A 26,542-nucleotide genomic window follows, 5' to 3' on the forward strand; every position below is an offset into this window, starting at 1 on the left:
GACGAATCAAAAAAAATATTGCTTCAATTTATGTCAAAGACTGTTCTGCCTATGTTTTCCTCTAGGAGTTTTATGGTGTCATGTCTTATATTTAAGTCTTTAAGCCATTTTGAGTTTATTTTTGTGTATGGTGTGAGGGAGTGCTCTAACTTCACTGATTTACATGCAGCTGTCCAGTTTTCCCAACACCACTTGCTGAAGAGACTGTCTTTTCTCCATTGTATATCCTTGTCTCCTTTGTCAAAGATTAATAGTCTGTAGGTGTGTTTGTTTATTTCTGGGCTTTCTATTCTGTTCCATTGATCCATATGTCTGTTTCTGTGCCAACACCATACTCTTTTGATTACTGTACCCTTGTAGTATTGTCAGAAGTCTGGGAGGATTATGCTTCCAGCTTTGTTTTTTCCTCAGGATTGTTTTGGCAATTCTGGGTCTTTTGTGATTCCATATAAATTTTAGGGTTATTTGTTCTATTTCTGTGAAAAATGTCATGAAAGGGATCTCATTAAGTCTACAGATTGCTTTGGGAAGTATGGCCATTTAAACAATATTAATTCTTCCAATCCAAGAGCATGGAATATCTTTCCATTTCTTTGAATCATCTTCAGTTTCCTTTACCAATGTTTTATAGTTCTCAGCATATAAGTCTTTTACCTCCTTGGTCAGGTTTATTGCTAAGTATTTAATCATTTGAAGTGATTTTAAAAGGGATTTTTTTTCACTTTCCTTTCTTATATTTCATTGTCAGTGTAAAGAAATGCAACAGATTTCTGTATGTTAATCTTGTATCCTGATACCTTGCTGAATTTGTTATCAGTTCTAGTAGTTTTTGCGTGGAGTCTTTAGGATTTTCTACATATAGTATCATGTCATCTACATATAATGACAATTTTACCTCTTCCCTTCCAATTTGGATACCTTTTGTTTCATTTTCTTGTCTGATTGCTGTGGCTAGGACTTCCAATACTATGTTGAAGAGAAGTGGTGAGAGTGGGCATCCTTGTCTTGTTCCAGATTTTAGTGGGAAGGCTTTCAGCTTTTATCATTGAATATTATGTTGGCTGTGGGTTTGTCATAAATAGCTTTTACAATGTTGAGATATGTTCCCTCTAACCACATTTTGGTAAGAGTTTTTTTTATCATGAATGGATGTTGAATTTTATCAAATGCTTTTTCTGCATCTATTGTAATGATCACGTGCTTTGTCTTTGCTTTTGTTGATGTGGTGTACCACATTGATTGATTTGCGTATGTTGAACCATCCCTGTCGCCCTGGGATGAATATATTTGATCACAGTGTATGATCTTTTTTATGTGTTGTTAGAATTTTTGCCTCTATATTCATCAAAGATATTGGCCTGTAATTTTCTTTCTTGGTAGTGTCTGGTTTTGGTATCAGGGTGATGGTGGCTTCATAGAATGACTTTGGGAGTGTCCCTTCCTCTTCAACTTTTTGGAAGAGTTTGAGAAGGTTTGGTATAAGTTCTTCTTTGTATGTTTGGTAGAATTCCCCAGTGAAGCCATTGATTCTGGACTTTCGTTTGCAGGGAGTTTTTTTGTTTTTTTTTTTATAGATTCTATTTCACTTCTAGTGATTGGTCTGTTCAAATTACCTATTTCTTTTTGATTCAGTTTTGGTGGGCTTTATGCTTCTAAAAACTTGTCCATTTCTTCTTGGTTGTCCAATTTGTTGGCAAATAATTGTTCACAGTATACTCTTATGGTTTTTTGTATTTCTGCAGTATCAGCTGTTATTTCTCCTTTTTCATTGCTTATTTTGTTTATTTGGGTCCTCTCTCTTTTCTTCTTGGTTAGCCTGGCCAGAGGTTTGTTGATTTTTCTTACCCTTGCAAAAAGCCAGCTCTTCGTTTTATTGATTTTTCCTAATGTGTTTTATCTCTATTTTATTTATTTACTCTCTGATCTTTATTATTTCCTTCCTTGTGTTGACCTTAATTTTTGTTTGTTCTTCTTTTTCTAAGAAGGTGGTAGGTGATAGGTTAAGTTGTTTATTTAATTCATTGTTGACCCATTGGTTTTTCAGTAGCATGTTGTTTAGTCTCCATGTAATCATTTTTTTCTCATTTCTCTTTCTGTGGTTGATTTCTAGTTTCATGCCATTGTGGTCAGAATAGATGCTTGAAATAATTTCTGTCCTCTTAAATTTGCTGAGACTTGTGTCCTAGTATACGGTCTATCCTAAAGAATGTTCCATATGCACTTGAAAAGAATGTGTATTCTGTTTTTTGGATGTAATGTCCTGAAAATAGCAATTAAGTCTAACTGGTCTATTATATCATTTAGGATCTCTGTTGCCTTATTGATTTTCTGTCTGGATGATCTGTTCATTGATATCAGTAGGGTGTTAAAGTCTTCTACAATTATTGTATTCCCATCAATTTTTCCCTTTATGTCTGTTAGTATTTGTTTTATGTATTTAGGTGCTCCTATATTGGGTGCATATATGTTAATGGGTGTTATGTCCTCTTCTTGTATTGATCCTTTTATCATTATATAGTGTCCTTCTTTATCTTTCTTTATGGCCTTTATTTTACAGTCTCTTTCGTCTGAATATTGCTATCTACCCCTGCTTTCTTGTCATTTCAGTTTGCATGAAATATCTTTTTCCATCCCCTCACTTTCAATCTGTGTGCGTACTTCACCCTAAAGTGGGTCTCTTGTAGGCAGCATATTGTAGGCTCTTGTTTTATTATCCAACCTGCCACTCTATGTCTTTTGACTGGTGCATTTAGTCCATTGACATTTAAGGTAATTATTGATAGATATGCATTTACTGCCATTGTAAATCTTGTTTTCCAGTAGATTTTCAATTTCTTCTTTGTTCCTTTCTTTCTCTTTTTGCTTCTCCTTTGGTGGTTTGATGGTTTTCTTTTGTGTTATGCTTGAGTTCTTTTGTTTTTGTTTTTTGTGAATCTATTATATGTTTTTTGATTTGTGGTTACCCTGTTTTTCAAGTATGTTAACCCATTAGTATATCTAATTGCTTTAGACTGGTAGTCATATAGGCTCCAACACATTCTTAAAAAAAAAACACTAAATTTTCTTACTCCTCTCTGCCACATTTTATTTTGATGTCCTCTTTTTCATATTCATGTTTATGCTTTTGCTGTTCATTGTAGTTATCACTGCTTTCACAAAGAAACTGTTTTTCTGTGTAATGCCTGATTTGACTGTGATTTTCTCTTTCCTATAGATTCTTGTTTCTTTTCTATTTAGAGAAGACCATTCAATATTTCTTTTAGGATAGGTTTAGAATTGCTGTATTCTTTTAGTTTTTGCTTATCTGAAAAATTCATTATCTCTCCTTCTATTCTAAATGATAATTTTTCTGGGTAGAGTATCCTAGGTTGCAGGTTTTTCCCTTTCAGGACTTGGAATATGTCTTGCCACTCCCTTCTGGCCTGCAATGTTTCTGTAGAGAAATCAGCCTTTTGGGGCCTCCCTTGTAACTAACTCTTTGTTTTTATCTTGCTGTTTTTAGAATCCGCTCTTTATCTTTGAGGTTTGCCATTTTAATTATATAATATGTCTTGATATAGTTCTGTTTGGGCTTATCCTGTTTGGGACCCTCTGTGCTTCCTGTACCTGGATACGTTTCTTTCTTTAGGTTTGGGAATTTTTCAGCCAAAATTTCCTCAAATACATTTTCAATCTCTTTTTCTCTTTCTTTTTCTCCTGGGATCCCTATTATGCATAGATTGGCTTGCTTTATATTATCCTATAGGTCTCATATATTGCTTTCTTTCTTTCTTTTTTTTTTTTTTTTTTTTTTGCTGTTTAGCTTTCTGTCTGCTGTTCTGGTTGGGTGATTTCCATTATTCTGTCTTCCAGATAACTTATTCGTTCTTCTGCATTACTTAGTTTGCTATTTACTGCCTTTACCTTGGCTTTCATCTCAGCAAGTGAGTTTTCTAATTTTAATTGGCTCCTCTTTTATAGTTTCTAGTTCCTTGTCACAGTGATCTGCATTTCTACCAATAGGCTTTCTTAATTCCTTCAGTGTTTGTTGTTGCTTTGTTTTGTTTATTTTGGCTGCACCATGAGGCTTGCAGGATCTCAGTTCCCTAACCAGGGATTGAACCCAGGCCATGGCAGTGAAGTGCTGAATCCTAACCGCTAGACCACCAGGGAACTCCCCCTTCAGTGCTGTTATTACCTCCTCTTTGAACTTGGGATCTAGTAGACTGGAGAAGTCCGTTTCATTGTTTGTCCTTTCAGGGACTTTCTCTTGTTCTTTTCATTGGGAGTCGTTCCTCTGATTCTTCATTCTACTTATATTTCTCTGACTCTGAATTTAGGAGAAACAGGTATCTACTGTGGTCATGAAGGGCTGTTTTTATGTGGGAGTATTCCTGTGTAGCCTACATGAGTCTAATAGTTTTGGTGCGAGGGATGTTTTTAGTATGGATGCCTGCCACATTTTTCCTCAGTGTGTGCTGGCTGTTATCCCCTTGATAGGGGGTGTGATTGGACTTGTGGTGACCAAAGCCTTCACTGGATGTTGAGCAGGGCCTCCTCTTTGCTCTGTGGCTGTCATAGCCCTGTCAGGGTCAAGGTCTGCTCTTCAGTTGTTGAAGTTAGAAGTCCCCAGATCCATTTCTGAGCTGTGGTGTGGGGTAGGTGGGGTTGAAGTACCTCTGCTGGGAGAGCCACTGAGTATTCCTCTGTGGGAGCTGTCCACAAGGTAGTGTGCTCTGGTGTCGTGTGTCAGTTGTTGTGTGCTCACAAAGTACACTGTTGTTGGCACTGCCCTCTGCCCCACCTCAGCCATGGGATTGCAGGCAATCAACCCGGATGTCCCTCAGGTACTGTGTTCATAGGCACCAGAACCCACAGTAGTCACATATAGTCGTGCCTCTGAACCCACTGTGGGGACTAGGGAATCAGCGCAGACCCTGGCCCTGCCTTCGCATGTGCGTGCCTGCAAAGCCCACAGCTGCTAACTCCAGACCTGCCCCAGCCATGGGAGCACCAGTAATCCTCACAGATGTCCCACAGGTGCTGAGCTTACAAAGGTGCTGGCAGCATACATCCACCAAAGTTGCAAAGCCTCTGGACAAGGCTCAGATTTCAGCCCGGCTTCTGAAGTCGAGCAGCCCCTGGAGATTGGCTCAGATTTCAGCTCTGCCTCTGCATGTGGGCAACTGCAGCTTGGTGCTCCCAGAGCTCATGGAGGTGGGGCTGCGCCTGCTGTGAGGTCACTGGAGAATGAGGCTGCTAGTGTAGGGCCCTGCCCCTCCCTTTGCATGCATTAACAACGGGGCTTCTATGGCGGACCTAGGCTTCATCCCGTGCACACCCCCATTTGTGGCCCAGGCCACACTCCAGCCCCTTTGGGCTGTCTCCATGCAGCCAACCCCAGTCCCCTCCCCAGGTCTGTCCACTGAAGCCCAAGTTTCAGCACCCAGTCACTGTGCACACCAACAGATGCGCATCTCAGACTGGAGTGTTCAGCAAGGTGGCCAGGACCATCTGTGCTGTTCTCTTTCTGCTCTGCCTACTGCAAGCCTATTGCTGCACTCTCCTCTGAGCCTCTGAATCTCCCTTTCTGTCCCGGCTGATCTCCCAGCTGGTGAAGGGGGTTCCCAGGGTGAGGGAACCTTTTCTCTCTCACAGCTCCCTCCCAGGGGTACAGGTCCCATCCTGATTCCTTTTTATTTTTTCTTTCATCCTACCCAGTTACGTGGTGATCTTTCTTGGTTGTATGAGATCTGCCAGTGTCCAGTAGGTATTCTGTGAGAATTGCCCACATGTAAATGTATTTTTGATGTATTTGTGGGAGGAGGTGAGATCCACATCCTTCTATTCTGCCATCTTGATCTCTCTCCCCAGAAACTTGTTTTAAAACTGTTCAGTTGATCTGCAACAACTCACTTCAATAAACACACTTTTGTAAGTCAGCCAGTGTTGGCTCCTTACTTTTGAAAGTCAAGCAATCACAGACAGACTCATGTAAATAAATATACCACTGAGTGCCAACCAGTCAACAGTCTCACCTGAGTAACCATGCTTCCCCAAAACACTTTATAAATAAGATGAACATTCTGCTTTGCATAGAGAAACTACACCTGACCAGATAGCTCTCCCTTGTAGTAAGCAATCAATTCATTTTTGCCCTTTTATTCCAGCTACTGAGTGGTGGTCTCATCATCCTTTGACATTTTCACTGTATAAATTTTTTTTTTAAGCTTTGGAACGTTCAGTGATATGAATATATTACCTATTCAATAAAAAAATAAAATTTAAATAAAAAGATCTTTATCTCAGAAATCCTTCTTGCCTATGACTTCAGAAGTCAATGACATCAGCAAATGTTATAAAATGTCTTAATTTGCTCTTAACTAATTCCTTTGTTAAGTGAAAGCATGTGTAGCAGACACAATATTATTCACAGATTAGATGCTGATTTTGCACCATGCTTAAAAATGTGATATTCACTAAATGTTAGGTTAAAGTAGGATGTAAAAAGTTACTGGAACTATTCACCTCTTATTAATAGAAATGGCAAAAAAAATTATAGAGAACTTCTTAGAAAACAAATTTATGAGGACTGTTAAATGATGTCAAAACTAGGAACTAAACCAAAGACTCAATACACCCAAAACTTAAAATTTGTTGGTGGTAGTGTTACCCTCTGAGGTTGATTTATTTATAGAAAGGACAGATACTATTTTTAATTTATAAACAAATGTATTGTTATCTAATTGTGTGGTCTAAAACTATTAAATCCTTTATTCTAAACTTTATTAAAGGACACAAAAAGATAAAATTTAAGAAATAGGCCTAATTTTTATTATTCCTCTGGTTTATTGTGAGTCTTATTCAACTTTTATACCTTACCATGTTAATAAATAATAATAATGAGAGCTAATACATACACAGTGCTTTCTATGAGCCAAGTGCTGCTCCAAGTGTTTTACAAATATTAACCCAAGGAGTACCTCTGTAAAAAGATCAGAATTCCAGTTCTCATCCAGACATATTCTCCTTATTATATGAGAGCCTTTATTCTATTAGGACAAAGAGTCTCTGAATAGAAATGAAATTTTAGCAACTCAAATAGCCATCGCCAATTAAGAAATATAATTTTTTATATTACCAGTCTTTTTCCTGCATATCATATGCTCAAACTCCTGTTGTTCCTGAATTACTTAAATGTTGGCAGTAACTAAATTTCAGGTAAGAACTTGTATAAACTAGCAGAAACATACTGTTGTACCCAGGATTCATTCACGTATTGAAGTTCAAGGATTTTAGAGCCCAATTCAAAAGTCCTGTGTCAGGAAAATGCTCATGGGGTAAAATATTATGTACATTAAACCCACTGAAAAACTTCAAGATTGTTTTACCTCTGTCAGTTCCAGAGCTTTATTGTAGCCCATTGAGTGTAGAGTTACCCAAAGGTCACGAGGATCTCCTTCTCCATCATTGGCTTCCATTAGATTCAGATCCATAAAGCCCTGTCTTGTTAGTTCATTCTTCTTTGTATCAAAATTCTCTGTCAAAACAACCAGAAGTTTCTTTCTTACATAATTTAAAAATTCATACACTTACTAAAATGTCTATTATATATTAGTATTCACAAATGTTTATTTTAAAGGAGCACTGTGAGCACTACAAAAGTGAAATAAGAATAACTCAAAACATGTTTGAGAGATACTGTTCTAATTTTCCACAACTCAGCATAAGCACTGTCACAGTGCATGATTTAGTTTTTCAACAAGATCTGAAGTCAAAAATAGTGCAAATATATTCCAAAATCAGAGGAAACTAATTTTTCTGGGTAAATTCCAACCTGCCTGCTTATCTAAAGTATATACTGACATATATTTCAAAAATTAGTATATGTGCTGCCAAAGCCAGTGCTGTATTTCAAAAATTAAAATGCTTCTTATATATTTGCTACTTAAACCCAAATGAATTTGATGTAATACCCCCCAAACTACTGGTGTTTCAAAAGGGAAATGTGGATGGTGCCAGGTTTAAGGAGACTGCTATATTCTTAATTGCTTTAATTTTAACTGAATTGTCCACTGGTCCTTAAAAAACTGTTAGATAATGGGAACACTTTAAAGTCCACGAATGTCCCAGACAAATCTAAGTACCCATTTTAACATTGCTTATAAGCATAAATTCATGAAGAAATATCTAGATATATATAATTCCTGAATGTTTCTATAATATAGATAATAAACAGCTACTCATTTTAGATTACATTCTGTTAATTGTCCTACAACAAAGAAAGATCTTATTTTCCAACTCCCATCTGTAATATACCCAAGGAAAATGGGTACTCTTATTTGAGATATCTCTTTTGTACACATTACTGTGAGAAAAGAGGCAGAGACATAACTGCTTAAAACTGGTTGACTGATTAATAGTTTAAAATGTTTAGAGTTTGGAAAGTGACTCATAACTTTTGTAAGGAAAAAAAGTAAATGTAGATTAAATTAGATCATAGAAAGACATGGTAGCCACTAAAATGGAAGCTGGAGCTACTAAGTAGAAAAGCAAGATGAAAAAAATTAATATTTGATATATAATACAAAGAAATTATTACTTTCAAGAAAAATGTACCTAGATACTATGCTATAGAGACTATCAATAGTCTACTTTTAAAACTTAAAATGATCAATTCTCCATTAAGTTTTTAAAGTTTATTAAAACCCAACTTCAAGACTTACATTAAAGCTACAGTAATCAAGACAGTGTGGTACTGGTGACAGATGAGACAAACAGATCAGTGGAATAGAGAACTCAGAAAATACTCATACAAATATATTCAACTGATATATGACAAGGGAACAAAGAGAATCAAAATATTATATCATTAAAGTTACAGGATGATCACATCCTCCTAAAAATAATACTCTATTATGGGTGTTATCAATCTTGTTAATTGAAGTTTACTATTATAAATCAATATACATTTCTTGTTACTGATTACAGTATATAAACTGTCAGTTAAAAAGAGATGTATTTTTAAAAACCTTTATATTAATAATATTTCTACCTTACTTGCTGTTTAGATAAACAGACTTATCAGACTCCTCTCTGGCTCACTGACTGCCAAGCTTAGACCATTTCAAGAACCAGAGGATTAGGACACATTACTACCCCAGTGACAGCAACATGTGAGTTAATCTCTCTCCTGACTGCATTCTAGCCTCCTCAACTTCTTGTTCTGTGATCTATAGTTGGCTGTGGCTTTCTGGCTTTCCCCTTTGACCTTTTAGTCCTTGGCTTAAATATACAAGCTCTACCCTCTTCCCAGACTCCTCGCAAGTGACAACTGACTTCGCCTCGCTCTCAGTATTTTTCTTTGCCTATCTTAGCATTTTTGGCTTTTATACGTCCATCGATGGACTTTCTTAATTCAACTCAAATACAAAAACCAAAAGAATTCTTAACATATATAAACGACTTCCTGGAAACCTCTTAATTTTTAGTAAAACTCTAGCCTATTAGCTCTTTGCTGCCCTCTCCTGGGCACAGTTTGGGTCTCTCAACCACTTCAGTCCCTTTGCTATCAGAGGTAAGACAAAGTTTTTTACATTCTAAGCTCCAAAGAACATAGAAATTATGATTAATTAATTCACATTTTCTTTTAACTTGAGTACTACACCAACTACCAATTTAAGGAAAATAAATGTTTAATTTTTTATGGTCTACAAACAATACTACTACTTTTAAACTGTCCCAATTGCTACAATATTCCATGGAGAAATTTGACATTTCACTTCTTAAGGATGAAAGGGTGTGTGTACGTATATATATATATGTTTTACATAACCAGTAAGAAAACGAAAAGTGCTTACCTCTGCAGACAGCCCAAGCATCTTCATCACATTTCTCACCACTTGTTCTCAGTTCAAAAAAATTATATTCTTCAAGGCTGAGAAGACCATTTCCATCTAAATCAATTACTTCAAATATATCTGATAAAGTTGACCTAAAATTACAAAAAATAGCAAATTATTTGTCTCTAAGGCAACTAGACTGAAAAAGGTTTCTATGAGGATAACTTTCAAAAGGAAGTAATATAAAGGCATTAAACAATATTTGTAATGATCTTATCTACGAAACAGAAACAGATTCACAGACACAGAGAACAGACTTATGGTTGTCAAGGGAGAGGGAGAGTGGGGGAGGGTTGGATTGGGAGTTTGGGACTAGCAGATGCAAACTATTATATATAGAATGGATAAACAACAAGGTCCTATTGTATAGCACAGGGAACTATATTCAATATCCTATAATAAACCATAATGCAAAAGAATAAAATAAAAAACAATATTTGTGAATGATAAAATTAATGTATCCAAATATATATGTTACTCAGTCTAGTATTACATGACATAAACAAGTTTCCAAAGCAACCCCAGCATGTCAACATGTAGTAGGAACTCAGAGAGAAGTTCCCTTCTTCTTTTCTCCTTTGTCCATCTACTTTCTTCTTCCTCTCTACCTGCAGCCAGATCTTACTGTGTACATGTATGGTATGGGAGAACTACCCTATTTGGATTTCATATTTGATAGCTATCTAAGTTAATAGTGCAACTAGCAGGACCTATTTCTAGTGGATGAGAAATCAGTAGATACGCAACTAAAGTTGACTTGCCAAATGTATGGAACCCAGAAATGAATGGCAATCCCAGACCTATGAGTAGAAGGTCACTTTCAGATGCCTAGTGGATGAGTTGAGCTATTGATTAGAATGTGGGGTTGGGATTTGCAGCTAGCCAAAGGAAAGGATGGAAGACAGGCTACTGATATATATGCAGTCTAGATGTTATAGCTCTTAACTTTAATAAACAAAACTTACCTAAATTCCTTTGTGAGAAATAATTCCCCTGTTTCATCTCTATGTACAAGTTGGGCTTCTTCTGTTATTGGTTTTATTTCTTTCTTTAGCCTGCAGCCAGTTGTGGAAGGAATTAACCAGTAAATTCCAGGTCCTAGTTCACCAGTCCACCCAAACATCTTTTCCAAAAGAATTTTAAAAACAAACAAACAAACAACCACCATGAGTCTTAATGACTTTTAATCTTTCTTATGAAAGGGAGCATTAGAAACAGTTTCTCTTTATACCAATATTCACCAATTCTATTATGATTCTATCAATGTTTTATAGGCTTCAAAATCTTTTTGTTAATGGTAAGGCTAATAATATTAGACGTATTACTTTATATATTTTAAAAACAAATGCCTAAAACTGTAACAGGTTAGAAGTTATATAACTTCTAAATCTTCCCAATAATTTTCAAAAATGTTTTTTATGCAAATATTTCAACAGGAAGCAAAGAGAAAAATCTTAGAGGAATTTTTCTGGGTTATAGTTGCCTAATTTGATTCAAATATAAACATATGATTTGTAATTCAGATTGCTATGACACAACATAAAAATTAAATATATTTTAAAAGAGTTCACTATTTGTATGAATTAACCATATTTGTAAAAATACAATTATGTGGACAAAAGCACTGGAATTTTACTACTATTTATGTAATATGGACTATAAAACAAGAAGGCAGAGTCCCAGATAAACCTACCTTATACAAAATTCTTTTCCATCACAGGATATTTATAATGAGTGCCAAGACATTTGTATAGGAAAACATTTTATTCTCCTGTTCTATAAGAAAAAGCAAAATGGCATCCCTCTATGAAACTTCTAGGTGCTTTCTGGAGCCCAATGTCTTCCTATAAAACCTAGGGATTGTCTCTGTCAAATATATTAAACCTAAGCATTTCCTAGTCGTGTATAATATCTAAGCAAGTAGCCATTTGCCCTTCAGCACAGAATAACCCTAGGGAATTCTGTCTGGTATTGTGTCTAAAACTCCTTTCAAATCCCAGGTTTATTTTAGGTCATCCTGGGGACTCATATACAAAACAAAGTTGCTCATCCAAATTCTGGGTTCGGCCCTATTTCTACCCTCACAAGTCAGAGGAACCATAATCATCCTAAAGTGACCATGTCCTATTTTGATAAAAGAAGCAATCCTATAAAAGTGAGGGCCATTTTGAAAACTAAAGATTGACCAAACCCATCTTTTGGAAATCATAATCTTTTAGATTGGCCAGATGTTGACTGATATCCAGGAATGAAAAGCAGTTCTTGCTGTTTCCTAATATATGTTATCCCTTGAACCTCCCTTATCTCTACATATAAACTTGAACTGCCACAGTGGTTGGCAAATGGAAAGTCTTTCGTGGGCACAAAACTCTTCTTAAAGAAAATAACTGTGAAACTAAAACTAAAAATCCTTTGTAAATATGACATATTAAAGATAAACAGAGGCCTATAGGAAAGAGGTAAATAGAAACTCATTCAAATTTTATTATAGGCTTGCTATGTACTAACATTTTTATACATGTAATCTCGTAAGAAAGTAATTTTAAGCAAAACAAAGTGGGAAAGCTATTGTTTTAGACAATGCTTTATCTTGAATTTAACTTTGTAGTCAGTTTTGAAGAAGAGTTTAATCAAAACATTAACTGCTGTCATTTTATTTGTTTCTTGCCTATAACTATTCTTGTCTGTTGGAAGCCAACAATAAAGACTTTTATATAACATTCCATCAGGGAAATGTTTGTCTGTCGTTGGGCCTATATAAAGATTAAATATGATATTGCAGTAAGCCCTTGAATAGTATTATTCCTGTTATTGTGTAGCAGATATATTTTGTAGTCCTCATAAAACAAATAGCCACATTTATGTATCTGCCTCACATATTTGGCCTCTGAGTAAATATATAATTAGAAAAGATCAGAACAACCCCATGGGCAACATATAAAATCATTTGAAAGCATTTCTTCAGATCAATCTATTTTTGGACCCTATGAGTCAAGCCTGAGGATAGTAATCTTGAAGTTTTTCTTTTTTGCAATAGTAGTATAAGTAAGACAAACATCTAGAGGAACTTTTTCAAAGCCTTGAATTGCTTGTATTTAGGGGAAAAAAATCCACTGGCATCAATCATTTTTATTGAGTATAACAAAAAAATATTCACATGTGCGGTATCAGGGCATTAGAAAAGAGGAAAGTGAAGTACAATGTCACACAACTTATAAGTTATGAAGCCAAAATGGCCAATCAATCCTCAATTTTTAAATCTCAGCAAATAAGAAAAAGTCCTTCACAATTAATAAAACATATGCAATATGAACAGTGATTACTGTATATACCTTAATTGGAAGGGAAGATAAAAAGTTTTAAAATATATAGAAAAACGATTATTTCCCTCAAACTTGAGGTCATACTATATTTTTAACTAAACATTAGAAAATAAATATGTATACCTCTCTATTTCGTAGTTCAGTAAAACACATGAGCTGTAGATTTGCTTGACTCTCATTTTCCTTAAGAATATACAAGGCAGTATCAACTGATAACCAAGGGGATGGTTTTCCTATAAACAAAAAAACCCAAACATCTTAAAATAAGCAATCACTACTTACTCTTTCCTATTTAAAAAAGTAGTGGCTTCTTTCCCATTCGGATTTCTTTTTTAGAAATACACATCCATTTTTATAAACATCATAGCATTTGCAATAAGGCATATACCTATACACAATGAAATTGTTAGAAACATTCTCTATATACACACTTTCTAAAAATCATAACTTTTCTTAAACTCATCAGAAAGCTAAGGTTGCAAGGCAACCATGTAGGCTGAAATCCAAGGACAAACAAACCCTTTCAAGAAGAGAGAAGATGCAAGCAGTGGCTTACCTGTAAAGGAGCATAGGAGGAAGAGATGTTAGACATCATCTATATGCTGTTAACTCCAAAATTTGTATCTCCTGCTAGGACCTTTCCTCTGAACATTAGACCCATATACCCAACTGCTTATTTGACATTTCCACTTGGATTTCTATGTCTAAAACTGGCTTTCCCAAACATCTGAAAAAAAAAAAAAACTGTCCATCTATACTCTTTTCTATCTCAGATAAGAGTAACTCATTCCTTCCAGTTGCTAAAACCCCAAATCCTTGAATCATCTTTAACTTTTCCCTTCTCTCACGTATCATAACGAAGCCTCAGGAAATGCTATGGTTTGACCTTCAAAATATATCCAGAATCTCTACTTCTTATACCCTCTACAACCCAGTTCAAAGCAACACCAGTCCCCTCTTAGAATTCTGCAATAGAGTCCTAGCTGGACCCCTTGCTTTCTGTACCTTCAATCTGTTTTCAATATAGCAACCTGACTGCTCTTGTTAAAATATGTCAGATTATGTTCCATCTCTATTTAAAAATCCTCTAATGCAGTTGAAAGTTGGAAGAATGTTGCTTCCACCCTAACAATGAGAAAAAATGCATGAAATACAAAATTATAACATTTCTTGAACCTGTCAGAGCTGAGGTCACAGGACAACCAAGCAGCCTGAAATCCAAGGAAAGACAGACCCCTCCAAGGACAGATGAGATGCAAGCACTGGCTTACTGGTGGTGGCGCACAGGAGAACGAGATGTCAGGTGTATAAGTGGAAGAAAAGAGAGAGCAGAAGAGATAAAGATGGAAAATTATCTAAAAGTAATGAGACAACAAGCCATAAATCTAAGAAACTCAGAGAGCCGTTAGTAGGATAAATACCAAAAAGATAAACACAAACAACCAACCAACCAAAAAACAAAAAACCTCCCCAAAAGTCAAAAACAGCATCAACAACAACAACAAAAAAACTCAAAACACCAAGACACATATTCAAACTACTGAAAATCAAAGATGAAGAGAAAATCTTGATGGCAGCCTCCTAAGGGTTCCTCTTTTCTCTCAGAGTAAAAGTCCAAGTTCTCATTATGGCAAAAAACAAAACAAAACTGTACCTGATTTTTGTCCTTGTTTCTCCCTGTCTTCAGGCCCTACACTCTCTCCTTACTTACTTCAATATACCAAGTCTAGCCACCTTGTTCTTCTAACACCAAGCACACTCTCACCTCAGAGCCTCTGAACAGGATTCCCTCTACCTGTCACTTCCTCCACTCCTCACCCATCCCCTTCCACCAGCCCTACATCCACAAAACTTACTCCCTTACCTCCTGTGGAAGACAGCAAAAATGGCCATCCCTCTCTGTATCCACAACCCCTTGCAATGTGACTTTGTAGCTCTTCCATCAAGATATCAAATCTATTTCTCCACCTTGTAAATCTGTACTTGCCTTTTGACTTGCTGTGCACAACAGAATGTAACAGAAGTAATGTGCTGGTTCTGAGCCCAGGCCTATGGTGCTTCTGCTTTCTCTCTTAGAGTCCTGTTATACCATAAGAACAAGTCCAGGCTAACTTACTAGAGGGTAAGAGACTATAAAAGGCTGAATCAAGTTGTCTCAGCTGAAACCCATACAAAGGAAAGGGCCCAGGCAAGATCAGTTAAAGCCAGCCACCAACTAACCTGCAGCTGATCAAAGATGCATGAGTAAGCCCTATAGAGAAAAGCCAAGCCCAGCTCAGACCAAAAGAACTGCTCATAAGCAAACAAACGTTTAATTGTTTTAAGCCACTGAGTTTTGGGGTAGTTTGTTACACAGCAGTTGATAATTAATACACCTCTTTCAAAGTCTGCTCAAATGTCAACCTCTAATGAAGCATACACTAATACTCCCTTTCAATGGCAACTCATATTCCCTCGTATTCACAATGCCCCTTTTCCTCTACGTTTTTCCCATAGCACTTATCACTTTCTAACACACCATGTCATTTACTATTTATTATGGGGGTTTTTTTGTTTGTTTGTTTTGTTTTTTTGCAGTAGGCGGGCCTCTCACTGTTGTGGCCTCTCCCGTTGCAGAGCACAGGCTCTGGACATGCAAGCTCAGCGGCCATGGCTCACGGGCCCAGCCACTCCGCAGCATGTGGGATCCTCCCGGACCGGGGCACGAACCCGTGTCCCCTGCATCGGCAGGCGGACTCTCAACCACTGTGCCACCAGGGAATCCCCTACTATTTATTATGTTTATTATTTATTGTTTATTTCCTCCACTAGAATGTAAGTTCATAAGGGCAGGGATTTTGTATTTTTTGTACTCTGATGTATCTGTATCTTAAGCACCTAAAATGATACTTGGTTTATAAGGTCTTCAATAAATATTTGATAAATAAATGAAAAAAAATCTTCTTCATAAGAATACAGAGAATAAACAACTACATTGAATTTGCAGACCTATCTTGATACTTTTATCTGAAAAATGACTATTGTAATTGTCATTTAGAAGTATCAATTACCAGGGCTTCCCTGGTGGTGCAGTGGTTAAGAATCCACCTGCCAATGCAGGGGACATGGGTTCGAGCTTTGGTCCGGGAAGATCCCACATGCAGCAGAGCGATTAAGCCTGGGTGCCACAACTACTGAGTCTGTGCTCTAGAGCCCATGAGCCACAACTACTGAGCCCGCGTGCCATATCTACTGAAGTCCGCGCACCTAGAGCCCGTGCTCGGCAACAAGAGAAGCCACCGCAATGAGAAGCCCACGCACCTCAACGAAGAGTAGCTCCCACTTGCCACACACCTAGAGCCTGTGCTCGGCAACAAGAGAAGCCACCGCAATGAGAAGCCCACGCACCTCAACGAAGAGTAGCTCCCGCTCGCCAAAACTAGAGAAAGCCCACGTGCAGCAACGAAGACCCAATGCAGCCAAAAATAAATAAATAAATATATTAAAAAATTAAAATAAAAAAATTAAAAGTATCATTTACCAAATGTTGTAAGTGTCCTACAATATATACAGTGAAAACTTTCAGAATCTCTACTTTAGGAGGGAAAAGTAATGTAAGTGGGGAAGAATCCTCTAGTAAGTAGATGTTTATATGTAAACATAATAAAAGAAAAATAAAGATTGATACTTAGAACAATAACATTAAAAGGATATCTAGGGAAAGCACCCATATAGCCATTTTTCACTAATTAAAAATTATGTAATAACCACTGTAGACACTAGGAAATTATTAATTTTTATCTAGCATTGATGTATAGAAAAAGAATATTACCATGGATATGAAAATTATTAATAAGGATTGTCTAAGTCATATGACATGGCACTTTGAAGGTATTCAAAAATACCTGCAGTTCATATTTGTCCCAAATTATGCTCCTATAGAAGTTGTCTCGTGCATATTAATTTAAAAAATTGATAAATGGAAAAAGCTAAGGACTTATTAGCAGATAAAAAGTTAATTCTATGTCAAAAGGAAACCAGGTAACATTTTGTTCTCATTTTTAAATAAATTAAAAGAAAAATACTTTAAACATGTCCAAAACAATTTACTTTCTTTGCATAATATGACAACACAGTCAATGTACAAACGACTTTAAGTGTATTGCAATATGTAACCACATGTTTCTTAGGTAGATCATTTTCTTCACTAATTAGAACCATCAAATACTTACATAAGTATTTTCAAAGTGGGCATAAATTGATATTTTTTAAAAAATACAGAAAATTTAAACTTGCCTTCAGCTTGACTCAGGTTTAATGGCTTAATTGTTAGATAAACCAGGGATCTCTGAGCTATTTGCATCCTATATTGATGACTAATGATTTCACCATCTTCTTCTAAGAAAAAGCAACCTTTTGATTGTACACATTGCCACTCCTGAAATGAAGGAAAACTTTTTTCAAACAATATTTATTACAAGTTTCCAGCATGCAGAGCAATGAGAAAAAACCTACGGAACACATAAAAGAAATGTCAACTAGAGCCAGTGCCCTCCAGGAATTTGCAACATCATTAAGAGGCAGCATTTAGATAACAAAAAGTTAGGAAAAGATAAAATGGAGAGGAGAAATATGAAAAATACAGGTCATGAGAGCTGGAAAAGTACTGAAACAAAGTAATAAATGAACATGCTGCTGCAATAATCAGGGTGAGATTAGTGCTTAGAGCATACTAAGAATGAAGAAGTAAGGATTGTTAAAACTGATATGTTGAAAGAAAAAGTGAAAAGACTTTATATTTAAAAGATAAAGTATAATAAACCAGAATAATTGTTTCAAGTCTAGGTAACTAAAAGACTGAACTCATTTCACAGCTATAGCAAAATGCTGATAAATACCAGTTTTGAGAAAGACCTCTCTATAAAATTAGCTCTACTATCTCTTGGTCTCAAATTCCTTCTCCTAGTTCCAAACCAACATGCTTACATGTGATCTCATAACTAGAACTTCATAACAGGTTTTACTTGAAGATGGCACTTTCTGCAGAAAGTAAAGGATTCTTTGTTGAAGGTATGAGAAATTGTTCCATTACCATAGATGTGAGCAAAAATATGCTTTCCACTTTATCATTAGTAGGCTTGCCTACCTATAAGACATATTTCTGTTCCACTCCTAATGGCTTCCAAAAATAGAATATTAATGAGGTTTTGAAGTGACTATATAAAGGATGATTTTGAAAAATTATGTTAGTATATTTAAATAATAAGCTCAAGGCTTTAATAATATTAAGATAACAACTGAAAAGGCATGCATTAGCTATGTAACAATAATATCAAAAATATTATTAATCCTGGGACTTCTCTGGTGGCACAGTAATTAAGACTCCACTCTCCCAATGCGGGGCGCCTGGGTTCGATCCCTGGCCAGGGAACTGGATCCCACATGCATGCTGCAACTAAGAGTTCATGTGCCACAACTAAGGAGCCCACGTGCCGCAACTAAGGAGCCAGTGAGCTGCAACTAAAAGGAGCCCATCTGCTGCAACTAAGACCTGGCACAACCAAATAAATAAATATTTTTTAAAAAAATATTATTAATCCATTTTAGAAGGATTTACTATGACACTGAAGAGTCAAGAACAAACATTATTTACATTGATATTGATATCTTACTCACATTCTTAAAGGCTAAACTATCTTAACATATACTTACACACCATTTTTCTACTATGTAAATTATAATTACATTTATATTTTATATTATTTTACTGGTACCAAAATACATTTAAAATTAGAAATTTAAAAATAAGGAAAAGAAGTCCCCATAGTTCTACCACCCTAGTTTGATTCTTATGTAATCATTCCTAATACTGACTTTATATAAAAACCTATTTTTTTACATTCTAACTAATATTATTTTATGTGCTGCCTTTTTCATTTAATGTTATATCTGAAACATTGTGCTATTGAAAAGGAACAAAGTTGAAGAACTCACATTTCCTGATTTTACTACAAAGCTACATTAATCAACACAGTGTGATACTGGCATAAAGACAAACATATAGACCAATGGAACAGAAAAGATAAACCAGAAATAAACTCTCACAAATATGGTCAAATGATTTTCAACAAGGGTGCCAAGGCAATTCAAATTTCAACAAACGGGGCTGCGAAAACTGGATATCCCTGTGCAAAATAATCACTTTGAACCCTTACCTTATACCATAAACTAAAATTAACACAAAATGGATCTAAGACTTAAATGTAAGTACTAAAATTACAAAACTTTGAGAAGAAAACATAGGGCGAAAACTTCATGACATTAGATTTGGCAATGATTTCTTGGATGTGACACTCCAAAAGCATAGGCAACAACAAAAATATATAGATAAACTGAATTCATCAAAATTAAAAAACCCGGGCTTCCCTGGTGGCACAGTCATTGAGAGTCTGCCTGCCGATGCAGGGGACGTGGGTTCGAGCCCCGGTCCAGGAAGATCCCACATGCCGCGGAGCGGCTAGGCCCATGAGCCATGGCCGCTGAGCCTGCGCGTCCAGAGCCTGTGCTCCGCAACAGGAGAGGCCACAACAGTGAAAGGCCCGCGTAGCGCAAAAAAAAAAAAAAATTAAAAAAAAAATTAAAAACCCTTTGTGCATCAAAGGACACTATCAACACAGTGAAAAGGCAACCCACATAGTGGGAGAAAATATCTGCAAATCATATATCTGAAATGGAGTATTATCCAGATTATACTAAAAACTCCTACAACTCAACAACAAGAAACCAAAAAAAAGAAACCAACTAAAAAATGGCCATAGGGCTTGAACAGATATTTCTCCGAAGAAGATACACAGATGGCCAATAAGCATATGAAAAGATGCTCAGCATTATCATTAGAGAAATGCAAATCAGAACCACAATGAGTTACCACCTCATACCCCCTAGGATGGCTATTAAAAAAAAAACAGATAATAACAAGTGCTGACAAGGACATGGAGAAATTGGAACACTTGTGCATTGCTCATAGGAATGTAAAGTGAAGAAGCCACTGTGGAAAAGGTTTGACAGTTCCTCCCCAAAAATTAAACATAGAATTACCATATGATCTAGCAATTCTACTTCTGGGTACATATCCAAAAGAACTGAAAGCAAAGACTCAAATATATAAAATGTCCATTGACAAATGAATGGATAAACAAAATATGGTATATACCTACAATGGGATATCATTCAGCTTTAAAAAGGAATGAAATTCTGACACATGCTACACATGGATGAACCTTGAGAACATATGCTAAGTGAAGTATGCCAAAACAAAAGCAAAAGGACAAATATTGTATGCTTTCACTGATATGAGGTAGCTAGGATGGTTAAATTCAGAGACAGAAAGTAGAATGGCATTTGCCAGGAGCTGAGGGCAGGAGGAAATGAGGAGTTATTGTTTAATGGGTACAGTTTCAAGTAGAGATGATGAAAAAGTTCTGGACATGGATGGTGGTAGTGGTCTTACAACAACACAAATGTATTTAAGGCCACAGACTCATACATTTAAAAATGGTTAAAATGGTAAATTTTATGTTATGTGTATTTTAGCACGATAAAAAAAAATTTTGCTAAGCAATATTCAAAATTTCAATTTAACTGGTTCTTTTATTACCCATTGAGTTTGTATACCATTACTTACTTAACTATTTCTAAAGTGTTGGACATGTAGGTTATCAGTATAGATAATGCTAAAATGAATACTATTTTGTCTAAATGCTTTTCTTCTGATGAATATCCTTTAGAAGAATTTCTAAGCAAGAAGTATGTGGGGACTTCCCTGGTGGTGCAGTGGTTGGGAATCCGCCTGCCAATGCAGGGGACACAGGTTCAAGCCCTGGTCCGGGAAGATCCCACATGCCGTGGAGCGACTAAGCCCATGTGCCACAACTACTGAGCCTGCGCTCTGGAGCCCACGAGCCACAGCTGCTGAGCCCATGTGCCACAACTACTGAGGCCCACATGCCTAGAGCCTGTGCTCCGCAACAGGAGAGACCAGCGCAATGAGAGGCCTGTGCACCCCAGGGAAAAGTAGCCCCCACTCGCCACAACTAGAGGAAGTCCCTGTGCAGCAACGAAGACCCAATGCAGCCAAAAATAAATAAAATAAAAATAAACAAACTTTTTAAAAAGTATGTGTATTTTTAAGGCTAATGACATATGTTCATACCGCTTTATAAAAGTGATGCAACTTTACAGTTGTGATAATTTGATAATTTGTTATTACTATAACTTGGTCAGTAGTGTTACCATGAAAAAATTGGTTAGTGGTTGGGGATGCTTTCTTAAGCTAGGTGTGAGTACATAAAATATTCATTATAGTATTCCATATATTTTTGTATATGGTATTGTTAATGATTTTTTTACAATAATTTATATTAATGTAATAAAATATAATAAATTAAAATGGTATTGTAATGATTTTTGCATTAATTTCCCTAATTACTAGCAAGGTTGAACATTTCCCCATGTGTTTATAATTTTGTCTCCTTCTGTGTGAACTGCCTATTTATCCCTTATTGTCATAGATCTATTGTGGACTTGGTATTTTTCTTACATATTTTAATAAGTTATTTTGATTATTTTAGATATTAATCACCTTTGTAAACTTTGTTGCATGTATTTTCTCTATTTCCTTTAATTTTAGTTTTGGTTATTTTTCAATTATGTAAGTTTTCCATTTTTATATTCATCTTTTCTTTAGAGATTTCTTCTTAAACTGAATTTTAAGAAATTATCATTATTGCTAAACTATTACTCAAGCTTTTAGTCAGTCATTAGTCACATGCACTGTCACACCTTTGGGGTCTAAAAGATATGTGTATTGGGCTTCCCTGGTGGTGCAGTGGTTGGGAGTCCACCTGCCGATGCAGGGGACACGGGTTCGTGCCCCGGTCTGGGAAGATCCCACATGCCGCGGAGCAGCTGGGCCCGTAAGCCATGCCTGCTGAGCGCGTCCGGACCCTGCGCTCCGCAACGGGAGAGGCCACAATAGTGAGAGGCCCACGTACCGCAAAAAAAAAAAAAAAAAAAAGATATGTGTACTTTTAATTCTGAGAAATTAAAATGTGACCTTAAATTACTGGAATTCATCTTCACAAGTATACTGCCCATGACAGAAACAAGTCATTATACATGATATTTCAACAACATCCCTGTAAGACAATATGGGGTAGATATAAATTAGTCATTTTAATAAACAGACAAATTGAGATACCCATAGATTATATGGGTTCAGAGTTATACAAGGAGTTTGTAGAAATATTAGGTGTAGAGTCTAAGACTTCTGGATCAAAGCTTTACCATTAAATCATGTTTCTAAAAGAAAATATACTCAAGGTACTAAATTCAAAATTTTTATAACACAATGAGGTTCAAAGTTGGGCTTGAGTCAAAAGTTCAACTGTTAATGATGAGTAAGAGTATGTACAGACTTTCATTTAGCCTCCCTGTAAATCTCTTGGATGGGAATGTATTATTGACTAACAACAGATGCTGACATTATTTCAAAGCCAATTGTCCTGAACATAATCAACATGACCTTGGATGATGATCTGCCACAGATAAGAAAGGAAAGATACAATCATATGGAATTTTGAGACAGTTCGAACTAAGATTCTGACATCAAACGGAAAACACTTAAACTGTTTTCCTTTCAATCAATTTTTAAAAAATAATTATTTATTTGGTTGCACCAGGTCTCAGTTGCAGCAGGCAGGCTCCTTAGTTGCAGCACGCGTGGAATTTAATCTAATATAACTTATGAATATATTTTTTACATTTACCCAACTGGAATGGTAAAAGATACTAGTTTAGAATTACAGAATATTAAAGGTAGAAGTCTAAAAAGCAATTCAGTCAGACTTCTCTTTTGACTGATGAAACTCTGAAAAATAAAATGATACGCTTAATTCACAATCCTCGTTGATTGCAGAACCAGATCTGAACCTAAGTATCCTTACTTTCTCTCCAAACTACCAGCTATATTCAAAATTCTTTTTTTTCCCCACATTTAAATATCTGCCATGATTTTTCTAAAGCTAATATTTTTAAAACTTCATGTTTATAAAATTATCATAAGTATGATAACTCATTATCATTCAGAATTATACATATACTGAAGTGTTAAGATAAACATAATTATTTGGTTTTCTTACTAAAAAAATGTAGATTTTAGTATCTAAAAAATTTCTTAAATTTGTATTGGAACCATGGGTATAGCAGCCTCCTACTCTCCGGTTAAAAAATGTTTAAATGAAACTAAAAAACAATGCATTTTGCCTGGTACACATAGTGAAAAGTACTTGTGGCATTTGGGAAACTCAAAAATGGAAGAGTTTCTCCATGTGCTTATGGTATCTCTGGATGATAGGAGATGCTTTATAAAATTTAGCTGGGGAGCGAATTAAGTATTTTTATTAGACGTCTTTCCTAAGTTCCAATTTTAGAAAAGGTACAGGTAGAAGGGAATTTACAAGTTTCTTTGAAAGACAATCACTCTAATACAACACATGGTTAATAAGGCTGGAAAATGGTAAGAAAACAGCTATTATTAAATAGAAGAAAACCTATATATTATATATATCAACCAAACTTCAATGTGATAATCAGTTTACTTTGAATATTAAATAACACCACTAGGAGAATTTGTAGCTCTCTTGTTTGAAAGGAAGAATTCAAATTCTTAAGATCTGTCACAGTTATTAAACACACAATGCTTATTCAACCCCAAATTTACTTTAAAACAAATAGACTTTCAATCATACAGAGCTTTTTCTCTAGGACCAAGACTAAAATGTTATGAATTAAAAGGAAAAAAGTACTGACAAATTGGCTGGCTCATTCAAATAAATCAACTTGAAAGGATTATAGATTAAGTTGACAGTTTGAGTATTATGCGAAAAATGGAAGAAGGTTGAGTTTTTAAAAAATTCTTAGAATGATAGAGTAAGAAATTCCATGTATGATATAATTTTTGACAATATAAAGCAGAAATAAAATAGTAGCTTGTAATTCTTATATAGGGCATAAGGTGGTGCTATATTCTACCAATTCAAGTAAATTCATATAAAAGGAAAAAACTGTTAATTCATTTGTCATATACAAATATTATTTATTTTCATTCACAATGCATAAGGAAATGCTTAAAAGCATAAATTAAAAATAGTAAAGTTGAAAATTCTAGCTCTCAAAACTTAAATATATCAGTAAAGTTACATTTTTCTTGGAACACTGTAGAGAACATGATTTGTTTGACACACAATTCTGTATTATTAAAGTTTTAGGTGAGGTAGAATTATTAAGCAGTAGATCTGCCATAGACTTAGTCAAAGGAGGAACTTCTATGTCATCATTATCATCATCATCATCACGTTGTTTTCTATAAAGATACCGTATGTCATGCTATTAGAAGGCTATTTACTTTTTGTTAAGTAGGTAAACAGACTGTACTGAACTTTTTGTTATTAAAGAATTATAAACTGTACATACTTAAAAACTGTACATACTTAAAAACAGGAGGTTAAATAGATGATTTATAAGGGGAAAATTTGATATAGATTGCTCACCTAATTGACAATTTGAATTGATCAACATTTTGAAAATGAGAGACTTTTATAAGAAAATTACTATTTGGAGCCTTCACAAAAATTAAGTTAGACAACCACCTCAAGTCTAAAATGTTTATATTTGTATTGTTTTACATATATAGACATATATAACCTACATGTTACACAACATATTCACATATAACACATATGTTGCATTATATATATGTTACACAACACATATATATGTAAAATATATGTAGACATACTCTAACTAGGAATCTGGATATAGTATTGCATCTCTGGAGCTTACAACTCATGGCTTTCTCTAATTTTAGTCATGACTGGCAACTGAAGCTATATTTCTCTCAAAGAAAAATTTCTGACACTCCTTGTACATTATGAAACCTAAGTAAATAGAGAAAATTCAGGATTAAAAAAAGAATAGTGATACAGTACCTACATATGGTATACAGAAAGTAACACATGTATAATCCCTGTGAAGATTATACTTTCCTCCCATAATTCAGGTCTTTTACCATTTGTGTAGATTTATGATTTAAAATCTGGTTTATGTGTACCCCATTACAATAATTTTCTAATTTCTGAAAAGACCTTTCTTTTCTGTCCCAATTCCATACTTCTCCACTCCACATGAAACTGAGGTACCCAAACTTGTTTAAAATAGATTTAAAGTATTTGAAGAAAATTAATTTAATAATTCTTTTAGTAACTTATTCTATCAATCTCAATTAAAACAAATTATACAATAATTGTATTCCTAACCAAGTACTTCTTAGAGTTGTTGTGAAACTTAAGAAATATATAAAATTTAAGAAATTTTTAAAAATAACTTCAAGGTAAAATGCAAACAAAGAACCGAATCCTGCTGAATAGCAAAAGGATCACAGATTTAAAAAAAAAATCATTTCAGCTCATCTAAGAAATATCAGCGAGTACAAACAGTGGGCAATATCAAGATCAGAAAAAGGACATAAAAAGTCAGATAAGTAATAAGAAAGCTATGAAGTATTTCTAAAAGACGTTAAATTTTATATGAAAGTCACAGAATTTATGAGTTGACAGTACACCATCTTCTTTTAATCATTAAATTCTCCTACTATCTTTTACCTAATTCCTAATTATCAGTACCTTTCCTTGCTCTTGATGTCTTAGATGCAAAACTTTAGTCTTTTGTTATACAATCACTATGGCCTACAGATTAATTTTGGTGTTGTCTATTAGCGTTGTCCCTTCCTTACTATGTTCAGGTACTACCCTTGGCCTAGCTGTACTTACTTTATATCTGAATAACTCTATCAGCCTCTCTATAGTCTCCCTAATTTGAAGTCTCCATATACAATATACAACAGTATAATAACTTTTCTTAAACTATACTTTCATCATGTTATTCCCACATAAAGATCTACAGTAATTTCTTAGTTCCATAATAATATTAATAACAATATTATTTATTAAAGTAAAACTATGTCCCTGGCATTGTGCTAAATTATTTATATATGTTAGATGATTTAAATCTTTCAAAAACACACTAAATATAATTATTCCCAATTTATAGATAAGGAAACTAAAACTGAGAGGGGCTGCTGACTAACTTACCAAAGGTCACACAGTTATTAAGTGATAAAGCTAAAAGTTAAACACAGGTCTGTCTATTCAAAGGTTTTAATCAGCACCTTAGAACAGTGCTTTGCACAAAGTAGTCATTCAATAAATATTTGTTGGTGTGGGAATTCCCTGGTGGTCCAGT

At 35.1% G+C, this 26,542-nt stretch overlaps 1 protein-coding gene across 1 annotated transcript in view; it reads right to left on the bottom strand.

Moving 5' to 3' along the window:
- Positions 1 to 26,542, bottom strand: part of EFCAB7 (EF-hand calcium binding domain 7) — a gene marked incomplete at its 5' end in the record, with an annotated part of 48,354 nt that overhangs the window by 10,383 nt on the left and 11,429 nt on the right. Inside the window, 5 exons of the mRNA XM_082673780.1 lie at positions 7,371 to 7,519; positions 9,840 to 9,973; positions 10,847 to 11,004; positions 13,328 to 13,437; positions 17,480 to 17,621. Of these exons, the coding sequence (XP_082529906.1) occupies positions 7,371 to 7,519; positions 9,840 to 9,973; positions 10,847 to 11,004; positions 13,328 to 13,437; positions 17,480 to 17,621 (693 nt within the window). The remainder of the gene's footprint in view (positions 1 to 7,370; positions 7,520 to 9,839; positions 9,974 to 10,846; positions 11,005 to 13,327; positions 13,438 to 17,479; positions 17,622 to 26,542) is intronic.

Source organism: Grampus griseus (assembly GCF_964374135.1).
Source record: "Grampus griseus genome assembly, chromosome: 1".
Classification (NCBI taxonomy): Eukaryota; Metazoa; Chordata; class Mammalia; order Artiodactyla; family Delphinidae; genus Grampus; species Grampus griseus.